We start from the raw sequence: 15689 nt of genomic DNA, 5'->3' as shown, positions 1-15689 counted from the left end.
TGTGCCCATGGGCAGACATTTCCTTCTGCAGTCCAACTGGAATCTCCTCAGCAGTAACTTGTCTCCATCACCCCTTGTCTTTTCCATGGCACTCCCTGTACAAAGGCAGTCTCCATCCTCCTGGTAGCCACCCTTTATGTCCTGGGCCATGCCAATGAGTTCTCCCCCCAGCCTGCTATTCTCCAGGATGAACACCCCCAGCTGTCCCAACCTCTCCTCACAGGGCAGGGCTGTCAGGCCTCTGGTCTCTCTCCTGGCCCTTCTCTGGACACTTTCCAGCCTGTCCACAGCTTTTTTTTGTATGGTGAGGACCAAAACTGGAGGCAGTACTCCAGGTGTGGGCTGCTATGGATGATCTGTGTGGGCCTGACATGCATGAGATTATGGTTATGATATGTTCATAGTATTGAGCCCTGTGCCCAGCAAGCAAACAGGGCTGGCTGCTTCCAGCTGCATGCAGCACCACCTGCTCAACTGAGGATGGAGTCCCCCCATAACTTCTGCAGGCAAGGGGACACCCTGCAGCAGCTGCAGTGGCTCTGAGGGGCAGCCTCAGCAGGTGCCAAGGAGTCCATGCTGCAAGAACCATCGCTTGGCTGCTGCCAAAGCTGTGAGAGGTCTTTCAGCCACTCTGTGCTGGGAGAAGAGTTCAGATCTCACCCTTTAATGTTCATCCAGTCTGCTTTTAAACATCTCCAGGGATGGGGACTCCATCACCTCCCCTGGCAGCCCACCCAATGCCAATCTCTCTTGCTGGGAAGAATTCTTCCTAACATCCAGCCTGAACCTGCCCTGGTGCAGCTTGAGGCTGTGTCCCCTCACACTAGATCAGGCTGGCCACAGCCTCATCCAGCCTGGCCTTGAACACCTCCAGGGATGGAGTCTCAAACACCTCCCTGGGCAACCCATTCCAGGCTCTCACCACCCTCATGCTGAGGAACTTCTTCCTAACATCCAGTCTGAATCTCCCCATTTCCAGCTTTGCTCCATCCCCCTGAGTCCTACCACTGCCTGACATCCTAAAAAGTCCCTCCCCAGCTTTCTTGTAGCCCCCTTAAGATGCTGAAAGGCCACAATAATGTCACCTCCTGACTGAACAGCCCCAACTCCCTCAGCCTGTCCTCATAGGAGAGAAGAGCACCACAAGTACCTCTATTCAGGACCTGCCTGGATGCATTCCTGTGTGATCTGCTCTGGGTGCTCCTGCTCTGGCAGGGGTTGGACTGGATGAGCTTTGGAGTCCCTTCCAGCCCCTGCCATTCTGTGTTTCTGTGTAACTGCAGCTCTGCAAAGGGCCTGGGAGTGCTGGTGGGAATCAAGTTCATGACAAGCCAGTGATGGAGACAGGTGACAAGTGGGGGGGTTGGAACTAGATCATCTTTAAGGTCCCTTCCAACCCAAACCCAAAGTCTGATTCTATGACTCAAAACAAAGCAACAAAGTCAGATCTGATTATACTTTTCTCTCTGTGAGGCACTTTATTTATAAGATTAGTGAAAGAAACGAGCTGATTAGGAAAAAATAAGGAAGGCTAAAGCCATTGCTACTGAAAGAGCTACACACATGGCTCCTGAGGAGATCCTGCAGCCAGAAATCACCGCGGCCAGATTGCAGGCACCACGAGCGCCGGGAGCTGAAGCCATCAATCAGTGTTGCAACCATTCCTTCTCCAGGAGCAGGGCTGTCAGATCCACTGCTTCCCAAGTGTGCTGTCTGTCCCCTCTGGCTCAGCCTCCTTGCCAGAGGCCAAGTTTGCAATCAGCTCTCGGCCTATTTTCCTTCCTGCTTCAGTGGACATCGCCTTTTGCCAGAGCTTCAGCAGCAGCCCTCCTTGGGGAGAGACACAGCACAGCACTGTCAGACAGGCAGACAGGCAGACAGGCTCCCACCACCCTCCTCTAGGCACCCAGGTGCAGGCCAAGTGCTGGTGGGGCAGGACTTGCCTACAGAGGTGCAGGCATCCTCAAGCTCTTCTTGTGGCCAGGAGGGCCAGTGCCATTCTGGGGTGGGTTAGAAGGGCTGTGGGTAGTAGCTCGAGAGGGATGCTCCTTCCCCTCTACTCTGCCCTGGTGAGGCCACCTCTGCAGTACTGTGTCCAGTTCTGGGCCCTCCAGTTCAAGAGACACATAGAAGTGCTTGAGAGAGTCCAGCACAGAGCCACAAAGATGATGAAGGGAAGGGAACAGCTCTGTTGCAAGGAGAGCATGAGGGAGCTGAGGCTTGGAGCTTGGAGAAGAGGAGACTGAGAGGTGACCTCAGCAATGGTTATAAAGATGTGCAGGTGAGTGCCAAAGGCTGGAGCCAGCTCTGTTGGGTGATGCCAGTGACAGCACAAGGGGCAGTGGTGGAAGCTGAGGCAGAGGAAGCTTCATGTAAACATGAGGAGGAATTTTTTTTCCCCTGTGAGGGTGCCAGAGCCTGGCACAGGCTGCCCAGGGGGGTTGTGGAGTGTCCCTCTCTGGAGATATTCAAGAGCTGCCTGGATGTGTTCCTGTGTGATCTGCTCTGGCAAAGGGGTTGGACTGGCTGAGCTTTGGAGGTCCCTTCCAGCCCCTGACATTCTGTGGTTCAGCCCAGAAGATTGTTCTCACATGGAGGTGCAATTTCCTGTGTTCCAGTTTGTGTGCACTGCTCCTTGTCACAGAATCACATAATGCTAGGGCTTGGAAGGCATCTCGAAAGCTCATCCAGTCCAATCCCCCTGCCAGAGCAGGATCACCTAGAGCAGATCACACAGGAACACATCCAGGCAGGTCATGAATGTCTCCAGAGAGGGAGACTCCACCACCTCTCTGGGCAGCCTGCTCCTGTACCCTCACAGTGACAGAGCTTTTCCTTATGTCCACATGGAACCTCCTCTGCTTCAGCTTGCACCCATTGCTCCTTGTGCTGTTGCTGCTCATCACTGAGCAGAGCCTGGCTGCATCCTCCTGACACTCACCCTTCTCATATTTATAACCACTAATGAGGTCACTCCTCAGTCCAGCCCCTTCCTGATGATATCCACCCTTAAGGAGTTTGTGCACACTGCTCAGATCCCCTCTCAGCTTCCTCTTCTCCAGGATAAACAGCCTCAGGTCTCTCAGCCTATCCTCATCAGACAGATGTTCCAGTCCCTTCAAGCATCCTCCGAGCCTCTCCAGTATATCCTCATCTATCTTGAACTGGGCACAACAGTCCACATGAGATCTCACTACGGCCGAGTGCCCTATGGCAAGACAAATGCCTTCTCGCTCTCTTTTTACACTGTGTTTTCATCACAGTATCACAGTACCACAGTATCCCAGTATCACAGTATCACCAGGGTTGGAAGAGACCTCACAGATCATCAAGTCCAACCCTTTAGCACAGAGCTCAAGGCCAGACCATGGCACCAAGTGCCACGTCCAGTCCTGCCTTGAACAGCTCCAGGGACGGCGACTCCACCACCTCCCCGGGCAGCCCATTCCAGTGCCCAATGACTCTCTCAGGGAAGAACTTTCTCCTCACCTCCAGCCTAAATCTCCCCTGGTGCAGCCTGAGGCTGTGTCCTCTCGTTCTGGTGCTGGCCACCTGAGAGAAGAGAGCAACCTCCTCCTGGCCACAACCTCCCCTCAGGTAGCTGTAGACAGCAATAAGGTCACCCCTGAGCCTCCTCTTCTCCAGGCTAACCAATCCCAGCTCCCTCAGCCTCTCCTCGTAGGGCTGTGCTCAAGGCCTCTCCCCAGCCTTGTTGCCCTTCTCTGGACACGCTCAAGCATCTCAATGTCCCTCCTAAACTGGGGGGCCCAGAACTGAACACAGCACTCAAGGTGTGGTCTAACCAGTGCAGAGCACAGGGGCAGAATGACCTCCCTGCTCCTGCTGGCCACACCATTCCTGATGCAGGCCAGGATGCCACTGGCTCTCTTGGCCACCTGGGCACACTGCTGGCTCATGTTCAGGCAGGTATCAATCAGCACCCCCAGATCCCTCTCTGTCTGGCTGCTCTCAGCCACTCTGACCCCAGCCTGTATCTCTGCATGGGGTTGCTGTGGCCAAAGTGCAGCACCCTGCACTTGGAGCTATTGAACCCCATCCCCTTGGACTCTGCCCATCTGTCCAGGCGACTCTGCCCATCTGTCCAGGCAGAGACTCCAAAGAAGGTTCCCTCGGAAAGCACAACCAGGACCGCGCAGCCCAGCAAGCGCCGGCAGCGGCCTCGGCGGGCTGCGATTCCGAGTCTCACCGCTGGGTGGCGACACACAACTTCATATAGCGGCGGGGATGAGCCCGCGGCGCCTGAGGCTGCAGCGCGGCTGGGACCGAGCTGCGAGGGACCACCCCGGACCCCGCAGCCTGGCCGCCTGCAGGCACACAAGCTCCTTGCTCATGATCCCTCGCCCGTTTCAGTTGTGCAGTGAGCTGAGCCGATTGCTTCGCCCACACTTTTGTTTTCCTAGTGCTAAAAAGCAGGGAAAGCACAGAATTGTTGCAGCTGGAGATCCCCTCTAAGATCACTGAGTCCAACTATCAATCCAACACCACCAAGGTATGTTAGGTTCCAGACCTGGGTGGGCACAATCCCAAGCACATCTCCAGGCTGGGTGGGGAATGGCTGAGAGCAGCCCTGAGGAACAGGACCTGGGGGTCTGGGGTGATGCAAAGCTCAGCAGGAGCCTGCAGTGGGAGTGCAGCCCAGACACAACCCTGTGCTGGGCTGCAGCAAGAGCAGTGTGGGCACAGGGCAAGGGAGGGGATGCTGCCCCTTGGCTCTACTCTCCACAGACCCCATCTGGAGACCTGGGTGCAGTTCTGGAGCCCCCAGCACAAGGAGGACATGGAAGTGTTGGAGCCAGTGCAGAGGAGGCCACCAAGATGCTGAGAGGGCTGCAGCAGCTCTGCTCTGAGCACAGGCTGAGAGAGTTGGGGCTCTGCAGCCTGGAGAAGAGAAGGCTTCCAGGAGACCTTGGAGTGGCCTTGCAGGATCTGAAGGGCTGGGGAGGGACCATTGACAAGGCCTGGGAATGCCAGGATGAGGAGGAATGGGTTTAAAGTGGCAGAGTGGGGATTGAAACTGGATGTTAGGAAAGGTTTCTTTGCAGTGAGGGTGGTGAGACATTGACAGAGGTTGAGGGGGGTGAGACACTGCCACAGGCTGAGGGTGGTGAGACACTGGTACAGGTTTCCAAGGGAGGTGTTCAAGGCCAGGCTGGATGAAGCCCTGAGCAACCTGTTCTAGTGGGAGGTGTCCCTGCTTATGGCAGGGAGTTGGAACTGGCTGAGCTTTGAGATCCCTTCTAACCTAACCCATGCTATGATTCTATGATTTACAGCTTCAGTGCTTTCAGATGGGACTGAGGGTTAACAAAAGCCATCCATGGTTTAAATGTTCCTGTGGAAAATTATGTGGGGAAGAAAAAAAACAATATCATCTGCTCCAAAGAGGATGGATTTGATTCATCTGAAATCCTCACTGCATATCTTTATCAGTGATCTGGGTCAGGGAATTGAGTGCACCCTCAATAAGTTTGTAGATGAAACCAAGGCAGGAGGGAGTCTTGATCTGCTGGAGGGTAGAGAGGCTCTGCAGAGGGATCTGGCCAGGATGGATTGATGGGCAGAGCTCAATTGTATGGGTGCTGGGTCTTGCACTTGGGTCACAATGATCCCATGAATGCTCCGGGTTTGGGGCAGAGTGGCTGGAGGCTGCCCAGCAGAAAAGGACCTGGGGGTGCTGGTTGACAGCCATCAGTACATGAGCCAGGGTTAACCCCGCTGGCCAAGAAGGCCACTTGCATCCTGGCTTGGATCAGCAATAATGTGGCCAGCAGGACCAGGAAAGTCATTATCCCCTCTGTGAGGCCACACCTTGAGTCCTGAGTTCAGTTTTGGGCCTCTGACTACAAGAAAGACCTTGAGGTGCTGGGGCAGGTCCAGAGAAGGGCAATGAAGCTGGTGAAGGGTCTGGAGAAGAGGGCTGGTGAGGAGCAGCTGAGGGAACTGGGGCTGTTTAGCCTGGAGAAGAGGAGGCTGAAGAGAGACCTCATTGGTCTCTGCAGCTCTCTGAAAGGAGGTTACAGTGGGGTGGGGTTGGTCTCTTCTCCCTAGTATCAGATGATAGCACAAGAGGAAATGGCCTCAAGCTGCACCAAGGCAGCCTTAGATTGGAGATTAGGGAAAAAAAACTCATGGTCAGGAGTTGGCACAGGCTGCCCGGGGAGGTGGTGGAGTCACTATCCATGGAGGTGTTCAAGAAATGTGTGGCCTTGCACTGAGGGATGTGGCTTAATGGCCATGGTGGACTCGATGACCTTACAGGTCTCTTCCAAGTGAAGCAGTTCACAGGCTCACAGGATGTTAGGGGTTGGAAGGGACCCAAAGAGATCATCAAGTCCAACCCCCCTGCCAGAGCAGGACAACCCTATCCAACACAGATCACAGAGGAACACATCCAGACAGGCCTGGAAAGGCTCCAGAGAAGGAGACTCCACAACCTCTCTGGGCAGCCTGTGCCAAGGCTCTGGGACCCTTACAGGAAGGAAGTTCCCCCTTGTGTTGAGGCAGAACCTCTTTTGCTGCAACTTTCATCCATTGCTCCTTGTCCTATCCCAGGGAGCAGTGAGCAGAGCCTGTCCTCCCTCATCCTGGCCAACCCTCAGAGACTTATAAACATTTACCAGTTCTGTGGCTCTACATCAGTCCTGTTGTCATTGCTGTATCTGCTCCCTGAAGGGAGGCTGTAGCCAGGTGGGGGTGGCCTCTTCTCCCAGGCAACCAGCAATAGAACAAGGGGACACAGCCTCAAGCTGTGCCAGGGGAGGTCTAGGCTGGATGTTAGGAGGAAGTTGTTGTCAGAGAGAGTGATTGGCATTGGAATGGGCTGCCCAGGGAGGTGGTGGAGGCACCGTGCCTGGAGGTGTTGAAGCCAAGCCTGGCTGGGGCACTTAGTGCCATGGTCTGGTTGCTTGGCCAGGGCTGGGTGCTAGGTTGGACTGGATGATCTTGGAGGTCTCTTCCAACCTGCTTGATTCTATGATTCTATGATTTTTCAGCTGCACTGTTTGAATTCAGTCTCTAGGAAGAGTCTCTACTATTGTCTATCACAAATCCCTGTCTTCCTGTGGAGAAAGGCATAGAGGAGAGACCAAGACATGTAACACCTATGGAGTGCAGGCCTTGGGAGGTTGGGCTCCTACCTGTGAGCCGATTTGCCTTGTGAAGAGCTCCCATCGAGAGCAGGACTTGGTTTTGCTGCGGGCTGAAGTCACTGATGGATGGGGGATCATCCCCTTCCACCAGCATCCTCTGGGGCAGGTAAGCCTGGAAGTTGTTTGTGTTCACAAAGTCTGTGGAGAAGTGTGTGGCTGCAATGAAATCCACAGCATTAGCCCAGTCTGCTCCAAATGTTGCTTCTGGAGCAGGGAGATGCTTCAAGCTGAAAGAGATCAGAATCATAAGGCAGAGGATCATTGAAATGCCCTGCAGAACACATCAGTCAAGCACTGAGCCCAAATGTTAGGGTTTGCAGTGGAAAATCCTGACTGCTGTCATGCCATGGCCACTTAAAGCTTTCTTTGACACCTCACACCTAAATTCTCCTGACATCCCTGCCTTTGCCCAAACTAAAGACAGCTCCTGCCTCAGGCCCTGACTCCTAAGCAGGAATCAGCATCTCATTGTGCTCTCACAGCCTGGCCAGCCCTCCCTCCTTGGCTACCCTGTGCTCTGAGTAGAGCCCCTAAAGTCAGAAGCTCTATGTGGCCTTTGTTGGGGTCCTGTCCTTGCAGAGAGGCAGGCTGGTGGGACCACTCTGGCCACCCCTGTACTCCCCATCCTTACCTGCCCTGGAACTTGGGCAGTGCATAAGCAATGGAGCTGACGTGTGCCTTCCACATGAGACCCAGGGCATCATCCAGCTGGAAGGAGAAGGCTGCAGGGCTCATGGCTCTGTGTTCTGTAGATAACAGATACTGCAGAGACAGGGAAGAGAAGAAGCAGAGAAACAAGAGGCAGGTTCAAACCCAATGAATGTTTTAGGTTAAGCACACAGCTCAGCCAAGAGTGAGTCTGCAAGCTTTGGAGTAGGCAGAATGTGCTACTTTGGCAGTGAGTGTAAGCACAGAATCAGAGGATGGGTTGGCTTGGAAGGGACCTTCTGCTAGTTTGAGGCTAACTGGAATATTTTAATGAGAAAATATGAGGCTGTGAAAGGAAAACCGTGGTGGTGTCTGCTTCACTCATAGGCTTATCTAGAAAGAAGAGAGTTCATAACTTCTCCTATGAGGACAGGCTGAGAGAGTTGGGGCTCTGCAGCCTGGAGAAGAGAAGGCTTGGAGGAGACCTTGCAGGATCTGAAGGGGGCGCCAGGAGGGCTGGGGAGGTGCTATTGACAAGGTCTGGTAATGACAGGATGAGAAAGAATGGGTTTGAACTGGCAAAGGGGGTTTAAACTGGATGTTAGGAAGAAGTTGTTTGCAGTGAGGGTGATGAGACACTGGCACAGGTTGAGGGTGGTGAGACACTGGTATAGGTTGAGGGTGGTGAGACACTGGCACAGGTTGAGGGTGGTGAGACACTGGTACAGGTTGAGGGTTGGTGAGACACTGGCACAGGTTGAGGGTTGGTGAGACACTGGCACAGGTTGCCCAGGGAGGTTGTGGAGCACAGAAGCACCCAATGTGATCTTTGATCACATTGGGTGCTTCTGTGCTCCACAACCTCCCTGGAGATGTTCAGCCCCAGGCCTTGAGCGACCTATTCTAGTGGGAAGAGTCCCTGCCTATGGCAGAGGGAGTTGGAACTGGATGATCTTTGAGGTCCTAAACCATTCTGTGATCCCCTGAACCTGCACCCATCCTGAACCGTTCATCTCTGCCTCGCGCATCTCATTACTTCGAGACCAAGCTGGTACAGAGAGCAAACCAAGCTCTCTATATCTTACAAACAACAGCAATAACAGCTCCTAAAGGTAATAGTCTGGTGTAGTTTCCTGCACTTCACTGAGAGAGTCATTGGACACTGGAATGGGCTGCCCAGGGATGTGGTGGAGTCGCCGTCCCTGGGGCACTTCAAGGCAAGGTTGGACGTGGCACTTGGTGCCATGGTCTAGCCTTGAGCTCTGTGGTAAAGGGTTGGACTTGATGATCTGTGAGGTCTCTTCCAACCCTGATGATACTGTGATACTGTGAAAATAGGAATAACTAAATAAATAAGCACAGGGGAAAGGATTTACTTCAAAATAGGCTTTCCAGTGATCCATCAGCTTGGGGAAGCGAGCGCGGCAGTCAGCAACGCTGTAGCAGAAAGCAGCTGCTTGCTCCTCTGGTGGCAATAGTTCTACCTCATGGGGCAGCTGCCCGAAGAGCCCAGCCTCCACTGCCCCCAGGAAAGGGATGGCAGCCAGGTAGTAGTTCATGCCTGCAGCAAGGAGTAAAAAGGAAGAGGTGTTGACCGCGAGCAAATGAAGATGAACGCTCACCTGTACCGAAGGCTGGAGGGAAGGGAAGCTCTCAGAGGGATCTGGGCAGGCTTTCGAGGTGGTTCCATGCCAACCTTGTGAAGGTCAACAAGGCCAAATGCAAAGTCCTTGCAGATGGGTTGGAGCAATCTCAAGCACAAATCCGGGCTGGGCAAGGAATGGCTTGAGAGAGCAGCCTTGAGGAGAAGGGTTTGGGGGTGTCAGTTGGTGCCAAACTCCCCAGGAGCCAGCACTGGTCACTGGCAGCCCAGAGCCAGCTGTGTGCTGGCTGCAGCCAGAGCAGGGAGAGCAGCAGCACAGGGAGGGGATTCTGCCCCTCTGCTTTGCTCTGCTCTGCTGAAAGCACACCTGCAGCACTGCCTCCAGTGCTGGGGTTCCCAATACAAGAAGGACCTAGAACTGTTGGAGAGAGTCCATAGGAGACCACCAAGATGATCAGAGGGTTGGAGAACCTCCCATGAGGGGCAGGCTGGGAGAGCTGGGGCTGTTCAGCCTAAAGAAGAGAAGACTCCAGAGAAACCTTAGAGCAGCCCTCCAGTACCTCCAAGCTCAGCCAGGCCAACCTAGCACCCAGCCCTCAACAATCAACCAGACCATAGCAATAAGTGCCCCAGCCAGGCTTGGCTTCTACACCTTCAGCCACAGCAACTCCACCACCTCCCTGGGCAGCCCATTCCAATGCCAATCACTCTCTCTGCCAACAACTTCCTCCTAACATCCAGCCTAGACCTGCCCTGGCACAGCTTGAGACTGTGTCCCCTTGGTCTGTTGCTGTCTGCCTGGCAGCAGAGTCCAACCCCACCTGGCTACAACCTCCCTTCAAGTAGTTGCAGACAGCAATGAGCTCTGCCCTGAGCCTCCTCTGCTGCAGGCTGCACACCCCCAGCTCCCTCAGCCTCTCCCATTTGTACCTCCATTTTTTGCAGTCTAAACATTGTTAATGCTGCACATTTTCACTTTTTTTGGGGTTTGTTTTTCCTTCCTCAAGTAAGTTCTCAAGGTCAATTAACTCTCATTTACTCACACTTAGATGTCTTGTTGGAGGGTTTTGGTGGAGAATTATGTAGCACTGAAATTACTTTGTAATGTAGAAGCCTAAGGAGAAGAAAGATTCTCAGCTGCCTTCTAGGACACTAATCATGAACTGCTTGAGTGCTGCCTTCAGTTTTGGGCTCTCCAGTTTAAGAGGGGCAGGAATCTGCTGGAAAGGGTCCAGTGGAGGGCTAGAAGGATGATGAGGGGTCTGGAGCACTGCCTGGTGAGGAGAGGCTGAGGGCCCTGGGGCTGCTTAGTCTGGAGAAGACTGAGAGGGGATTGAATCAATGCCTAGAAACATCTGAGGGCTGGGGGTCAGGAGGGGGGGACAGGCTCTGCTCACTGCTCCCTGGGATAGGACAAGGAGCAGTGGATGGAAGCTGCAGCACAGGAGGTTCCAGCTCAGCACAAGGGGGAATGTCTTGACTGCAAGGGTCTCAGAGCCCTGGCACAGGCTGCCCAGAGAGGTTGTGGAGTCTCCTTCTCTGGAGCCTTTCCAGGCCTGTCTGGATGTGTTCCTGTGTGATCTGTGTTAGATAGGATTGTCCTGCTCTGGCAGGGGGGTTGGACTTGATGATCTCCTTGGGTCCCTTCCAACCCCTAATACCCTGTGAGCCTGTGAGCCTGTGATCATACTTTGGAGAAGAAGAAGTGTAACAGCATTTACTTACTGGACCACCAGCTCCTTACAGATATGCACAGGAGGTCTCCATCTTCATAGCCACAGGAGCCTGCACGGGAAGGATCTGCCAGTCTCCCTGAATCAAATGAAAGAAAACACCAATATTTCTCAGGTTTTTCTTCACAGGAAAATCCCACTGAGATGAAAAAATGATGCACTGGCACCAGGCCTGCAGAGGTGTGCTCAGAGAAGCAGAACAGTTACCATTGCTTGGCTTCATAAGCTCCTTAGAGTAGCTGCATTTCTCAGCCAGAGCAGTGTGCAGCAGTGTGATTGTGGCTTGCACTTTGATTTATTCCTCACTGGAAATATATTGGAGAATCACAGCAGCATAGAATTATTTGGGTTGGAAAACAACTCTGAGATCACAGATGTGACTGAGTTGGAGGGCAGAAGGGCTCTGCAGCAGGACCTTGACCACCTGGACAGATGGGCAGAGTCCAAGGGGATGGCTTCAATAGCTCCAAGTGCAGGGTGCTGCACTTTGGCCACAGCAACCCCATGCAGAGATACAGGCTGGGGTCAGAGTGGCTGAGAGCAGCCACACAGAGAGGGATCTGGGGGTGCTGATTGATACCCACCTGAACATGAGCCAGCAGTGTGCCCAGGTGGCCAAGAGAGCCAGTGGCATCCTGGCCTGCATCAGCAATGGTGTGGCCAGCAGGAGCAGGGAGGTCATTCTGCCCCTGGACTCTGCACTGCTCAGACCTCACCTTGAGTGCTGTGTTCAGTTCTGGGCCCCCCAGTTTAGGAGGGACATTGAGATGCTTGAGTGTGTCCAGAGAAGGGCAACGAGGCTGGGGAGAGGCCTTGAGCACAGCCCTACGAGGAGAGGCTGAGGGAGCTGGGATTGGTTAGCCTGGAGAAGAGGAGGCTCAGGGGAGACCTTATTGCTGTCTGCAACTACCTGAGGGGTGGTTGTGGCCAGGAGGAGGTTGCTCTCTTCTCTCAGGTGGCCAGCACCAGAAGGAGAGGACACAGCCTCAGGCTGTGCCAGGGGAGATTTAGGCTGGAGGTGAGGAGAAAGTTCTTCCCTGAGAGAGTCATTGGACACTGGAATGGGCTGCCCGGGGAGGTGGTGGAGTCGCCGTCCCTGGAGCTGTTCAAGGCAGGGCTGGACGTGGCACTTGGTGCCATGGTCTGGCCTTGAGCTCTGTGGCAAAGGGTTGGACTTGATGGTCTGTGAGGTCTCTTCCAACCCTTATGATACTGTGACACTGTGATACTGTGATACTGTGATACCTGCAGAGCTGATGTGGTGTTTCCAGTAGGTGCAGGGCTGCCAGTGCAGGAAAGCTGCTTAAGGAGCAGAAGAGCACAAATTAAACATGCTTGTCATTGTCTCCCCTAATTGGGTTGTGTGCTGCAGGATCCCTTGGAGGTTAATGATGCATACCAGCAGGGCCTGTCTGTGAAGCTGAGCATGCAAGCCTTGGTGTACCTGCTTAGTAGGCTTTTCAAGCCTGTGTGTAGCAAACACAAGGCATTTCACCACTGCTGATGGCAGCATCTGAGGCATGTTTGGCTTTAAGCACGTGGTGGATAGAAACAGCCTCATGCCTGGGAGCACAATGGACATGCACACACTGTGGTAATTAGTCATGGAGTGAGTCAGGGAGCCTGCTTCAAGTGTCAGCTCCAATGACTTGAGCTACTCCAGAAGCTCCCAAACTCTGCCCTGCAGAGCACTTAGACTCTGATGAATCAGCTGAATAATGACAGTGTCAGGCCAGAAATAAATCTCATTACATCCTTGAAAACCCAGATCTTCTGATGCATATTGCTCCAGAAGAAGGGATGGTCACAAACCATCTGCATGCTGATTACCCTAATTACCCTCTCCAGCTGACCTGTGCTCTGTGGCACGCTCAAGCCTGCAGTCTTCATAGAATCAGTCAGGGTTGGAGGGGACCACAAGGATCAGCCAGTTCCAACCCCCCTGCCATGCCCAGGGACATCCTACCCTAGAGCAGGCTGCACACAGCCTCAGCCAGCCTGGCCTTAAACACCTCCAGCCATGGGGCCTCAACCACCTCCCTGGGCAACCCATTCCAGCCTCTCACCACTCTCCTGCTCAACAACTTCCTCCTCACCTCCAGCCTCACTCTCCCCACCTCCAGTTTTGCTCCACTCCTGCCACTCCTTGAGAGCCTAAAAAGTCCCTCCCCAGCTTTTTTGTAGCCCCCTTCAGATCCTGGAAGGCCACAAGAAGGTCCCCTGGGAGCCTCCTCTTCTCCAGCCTGCACAGCCCCAACTCTTTCAGTCTGTGCTCACAGCAGAGCTGCTCCAGCCCTCTGAGCATCCTCATGGTCCTTCTCTGGACATGCTCCAGCATATAGCAGAGCACTGAGAGCATGAACTTGCAGTGGAATTTGCACTTCTACAGGATGGGCTTTTTGCAGGAAAAAAAATATATCTTCTCATCTTTACAAAAGGATTTCCCCCCCCCCCCCCAAGATTCTACTTTCACATAAGGTGTGAAATAGGCAGCAGCAGTTCACAGGATCACAGAATGCCAGGCTGGAAGGGACCCCAGGGGTCATCTGGTCCAACCTTTCTAGGTGATGGTGGAGTTGAAAGGAGCTGCCCCAGCACCCTGGCAAGATGAGTCTTAACACTGTCCACTGTAGGGGACTCCACTGCTTCCCTTGGGAGAGGTTTCCAATCTCTAACCTGCTCGTGGGCAAACGCTTGCTTCTGCAGTCCCATGGGACTCTCCCCAGCAGTAACTTCTCCCCATCACCCCTTGTCTTATCCATGGATTCCTTGCACAAAGGCAGTCTCCATCTTCCTGGTAGCCACCCTTTATGTCCTGGGCCATGGCAATAAGGTCTCCTCTAAGACTTCTCTAGGCTGAGCAAACCCAGCTCTCAGCCCTTCCTTGTCTGGCAGGGCCTCCCCTTGGTGTGCAAAGAGGATGAACAAAAGGAGAAGAGGAAGACAAATTGGTGCAGAAGGATTGTATGGGAGGTTTACCAGAGGTTGGTAGCTCAGCTGGCTTGGGCAAACGAGGAGGCTTGAGCAGATGATTCTAAGAGATGCATGAATTCCCTGGAGCTGGAGGCACTAACCCCACTTCCAGGCTGCTTTCCAGTTTTGCTCTCTCTCCTATTCCCTGTGCTTATCACCGTTGTTATTTCAGCCTTCACACCTGCCCCAGCTACCTCTCCTTCTGTCTTGAAAGTGCCTCCTGGCTGTATGTCATTAGCAACTATTTGCAACCTCATCAGCAGGATTCCTTTGCCATTTCTCTGCCAAGGCTGTTAATGAAAAAGCTAAATGCAGCAGTTCTCAAGAACCATGATTTAAGATCTCTGAGCACATCCTCCATTTAGCTGTAAACATCCCTTAGCAACACTTGTCCCTGAGTTCTCCTTCAGGTGTTCTTTTGCCCAGATTTGCTGCTCTCTGCCTCGTTCTTGTTTTATAAAGTGTCATTAAAAAACATTCCTTCTGTGCTCTGGCTTTACAGAGGGAGCAAATGCACTGCTGGACTCTGCCAAAGCATTGCTTGGTGCTGAGTTAACCTGACCCAAACTGCCTTTGATTCACATGGGCTCTGCTTTAGCCTCTTATCATAGAATCAGAGAACCACAGAATCGTAGTCATAGAGTCATAAAAGCAGAGAGGACTCATAGAATGCTCTGGGTGGAAGGGACCTCCAAAGCTCATCCAGTCCAACCCCCCTGCAGTCAGCATAGAATCAACCAGGTTGGAAGAGACCTCCAAGCTCAGCCAGTCCAGAATGGGCTTGGTAGACATTTGGCTGCCCCAGGAGCTCCTACCTGTACGAAACTGCCAGCCATGCTGCAGTGGTAATCCCCAGAGGATGTTGGCAGTGCTTTGGGATGGAGAGGCTGCAAAGTATCTGTCTGAAGCACTCAGCAAGCTCCTGTACATTCCCAGCCGTTGCAGATAGTTCCAAGCATTGATGACAATTTTGTTGTCCTTTACTGGGTAGTCCATCAGGGTTGCAGGGGCATGGTCCCACAGAGGGGGATAGGCATCCTCTCCAGTGGCATCATTTTCACCCTGTGCTGTGGCAGTTGCTGGGCTCAGGGCAGCAGTCAGGAAGAGGGCAGCAGGTATGACAAAGAAGGGCTGCATTGTGAATGGTCACCAGCCATCTCTCTGTGGCTTTTATAATGAAAGGTGAGGGCTGGGCAAAGAGAGGTGACTCAGACACAGAGGTCTCTATCTCCTTTCCCTCTTTCCAGTGACCCTGAAGTGGAGTTGACAGATTAGCAGGCTGTGAGTAATGGTCTGTCCTTCACGTGGTATCTGGGGAGCAGCAGCAGATGTCTAAGAGGGAGCAGTCTGACCAGAAAGTGTCCACATCTGTGCTGCCCAGGACACACACTCACACACACACACACACACCCCTCCTTCCAAAAGGCTGAGGTGCTGCAATCCTGACTGCACAGTCACATAGCCACAGAACTATGGAATGATAGGGTTTGGAAGGGACCTCTGGAGATCACCAAGTCCAACCCCACTGCCAAAGCAGGATCACCCCAGGGCAGCTCACACAGT

General features: G+C 53.4%; 1 protein-coding gene across 1 annotated transcript; it reads right to left on the bottom strand.

The window, feature by feature from the left end:
• Nucleotides 1–1476: 1476 nt before the first annotated feature.
• C33H6orf58 (chromosome 33 C6orf58 homolog) lies at nt 1477–15263 on the bottom strand. Its single transcript, XM_064170122.1, has 6 exons — nt 14942–15263; nt 11146–11232; nt 9194–9378; nt 7801–7931; nt 7158–7396; nt 1477–1830 (listed from the first exon to the last, which is right to left on the bottom strand). Exons 1-6 carry the CDS (start codon nt 15261–15263, stop codon nt 1685–1687), a joined length of 1110 nt encoding a protein of 369 aa, XP_064026192.1. The 3' UTR covers nt 1477–1684.
• Between the last annotated feature and the right edge of the window lie 426 nt (nt 15264–15689).

Source organism: Pogoniulus pusillus, chromosome 33 (assembly GCF_015220805.1).
Source record: "Pogoniulus pusillus isolate bPogPus1 chromosome 33, bPogPus1.pri, whole genome shotgun sequence".
In the NCBI taxonomy this organism is placed as follows: domain Eukaryota; kingdom Metazoa; phylum Chordata; class Aves; order Piciformes; family Lybiidae; genus Pogoniulus; species Pogoniulus pusillus.
The sequence above is the reverse complement of the archived record's forward strand: the minus strand, read 5'-3'. Positions and strand labels throughout refer to the sequence as shown.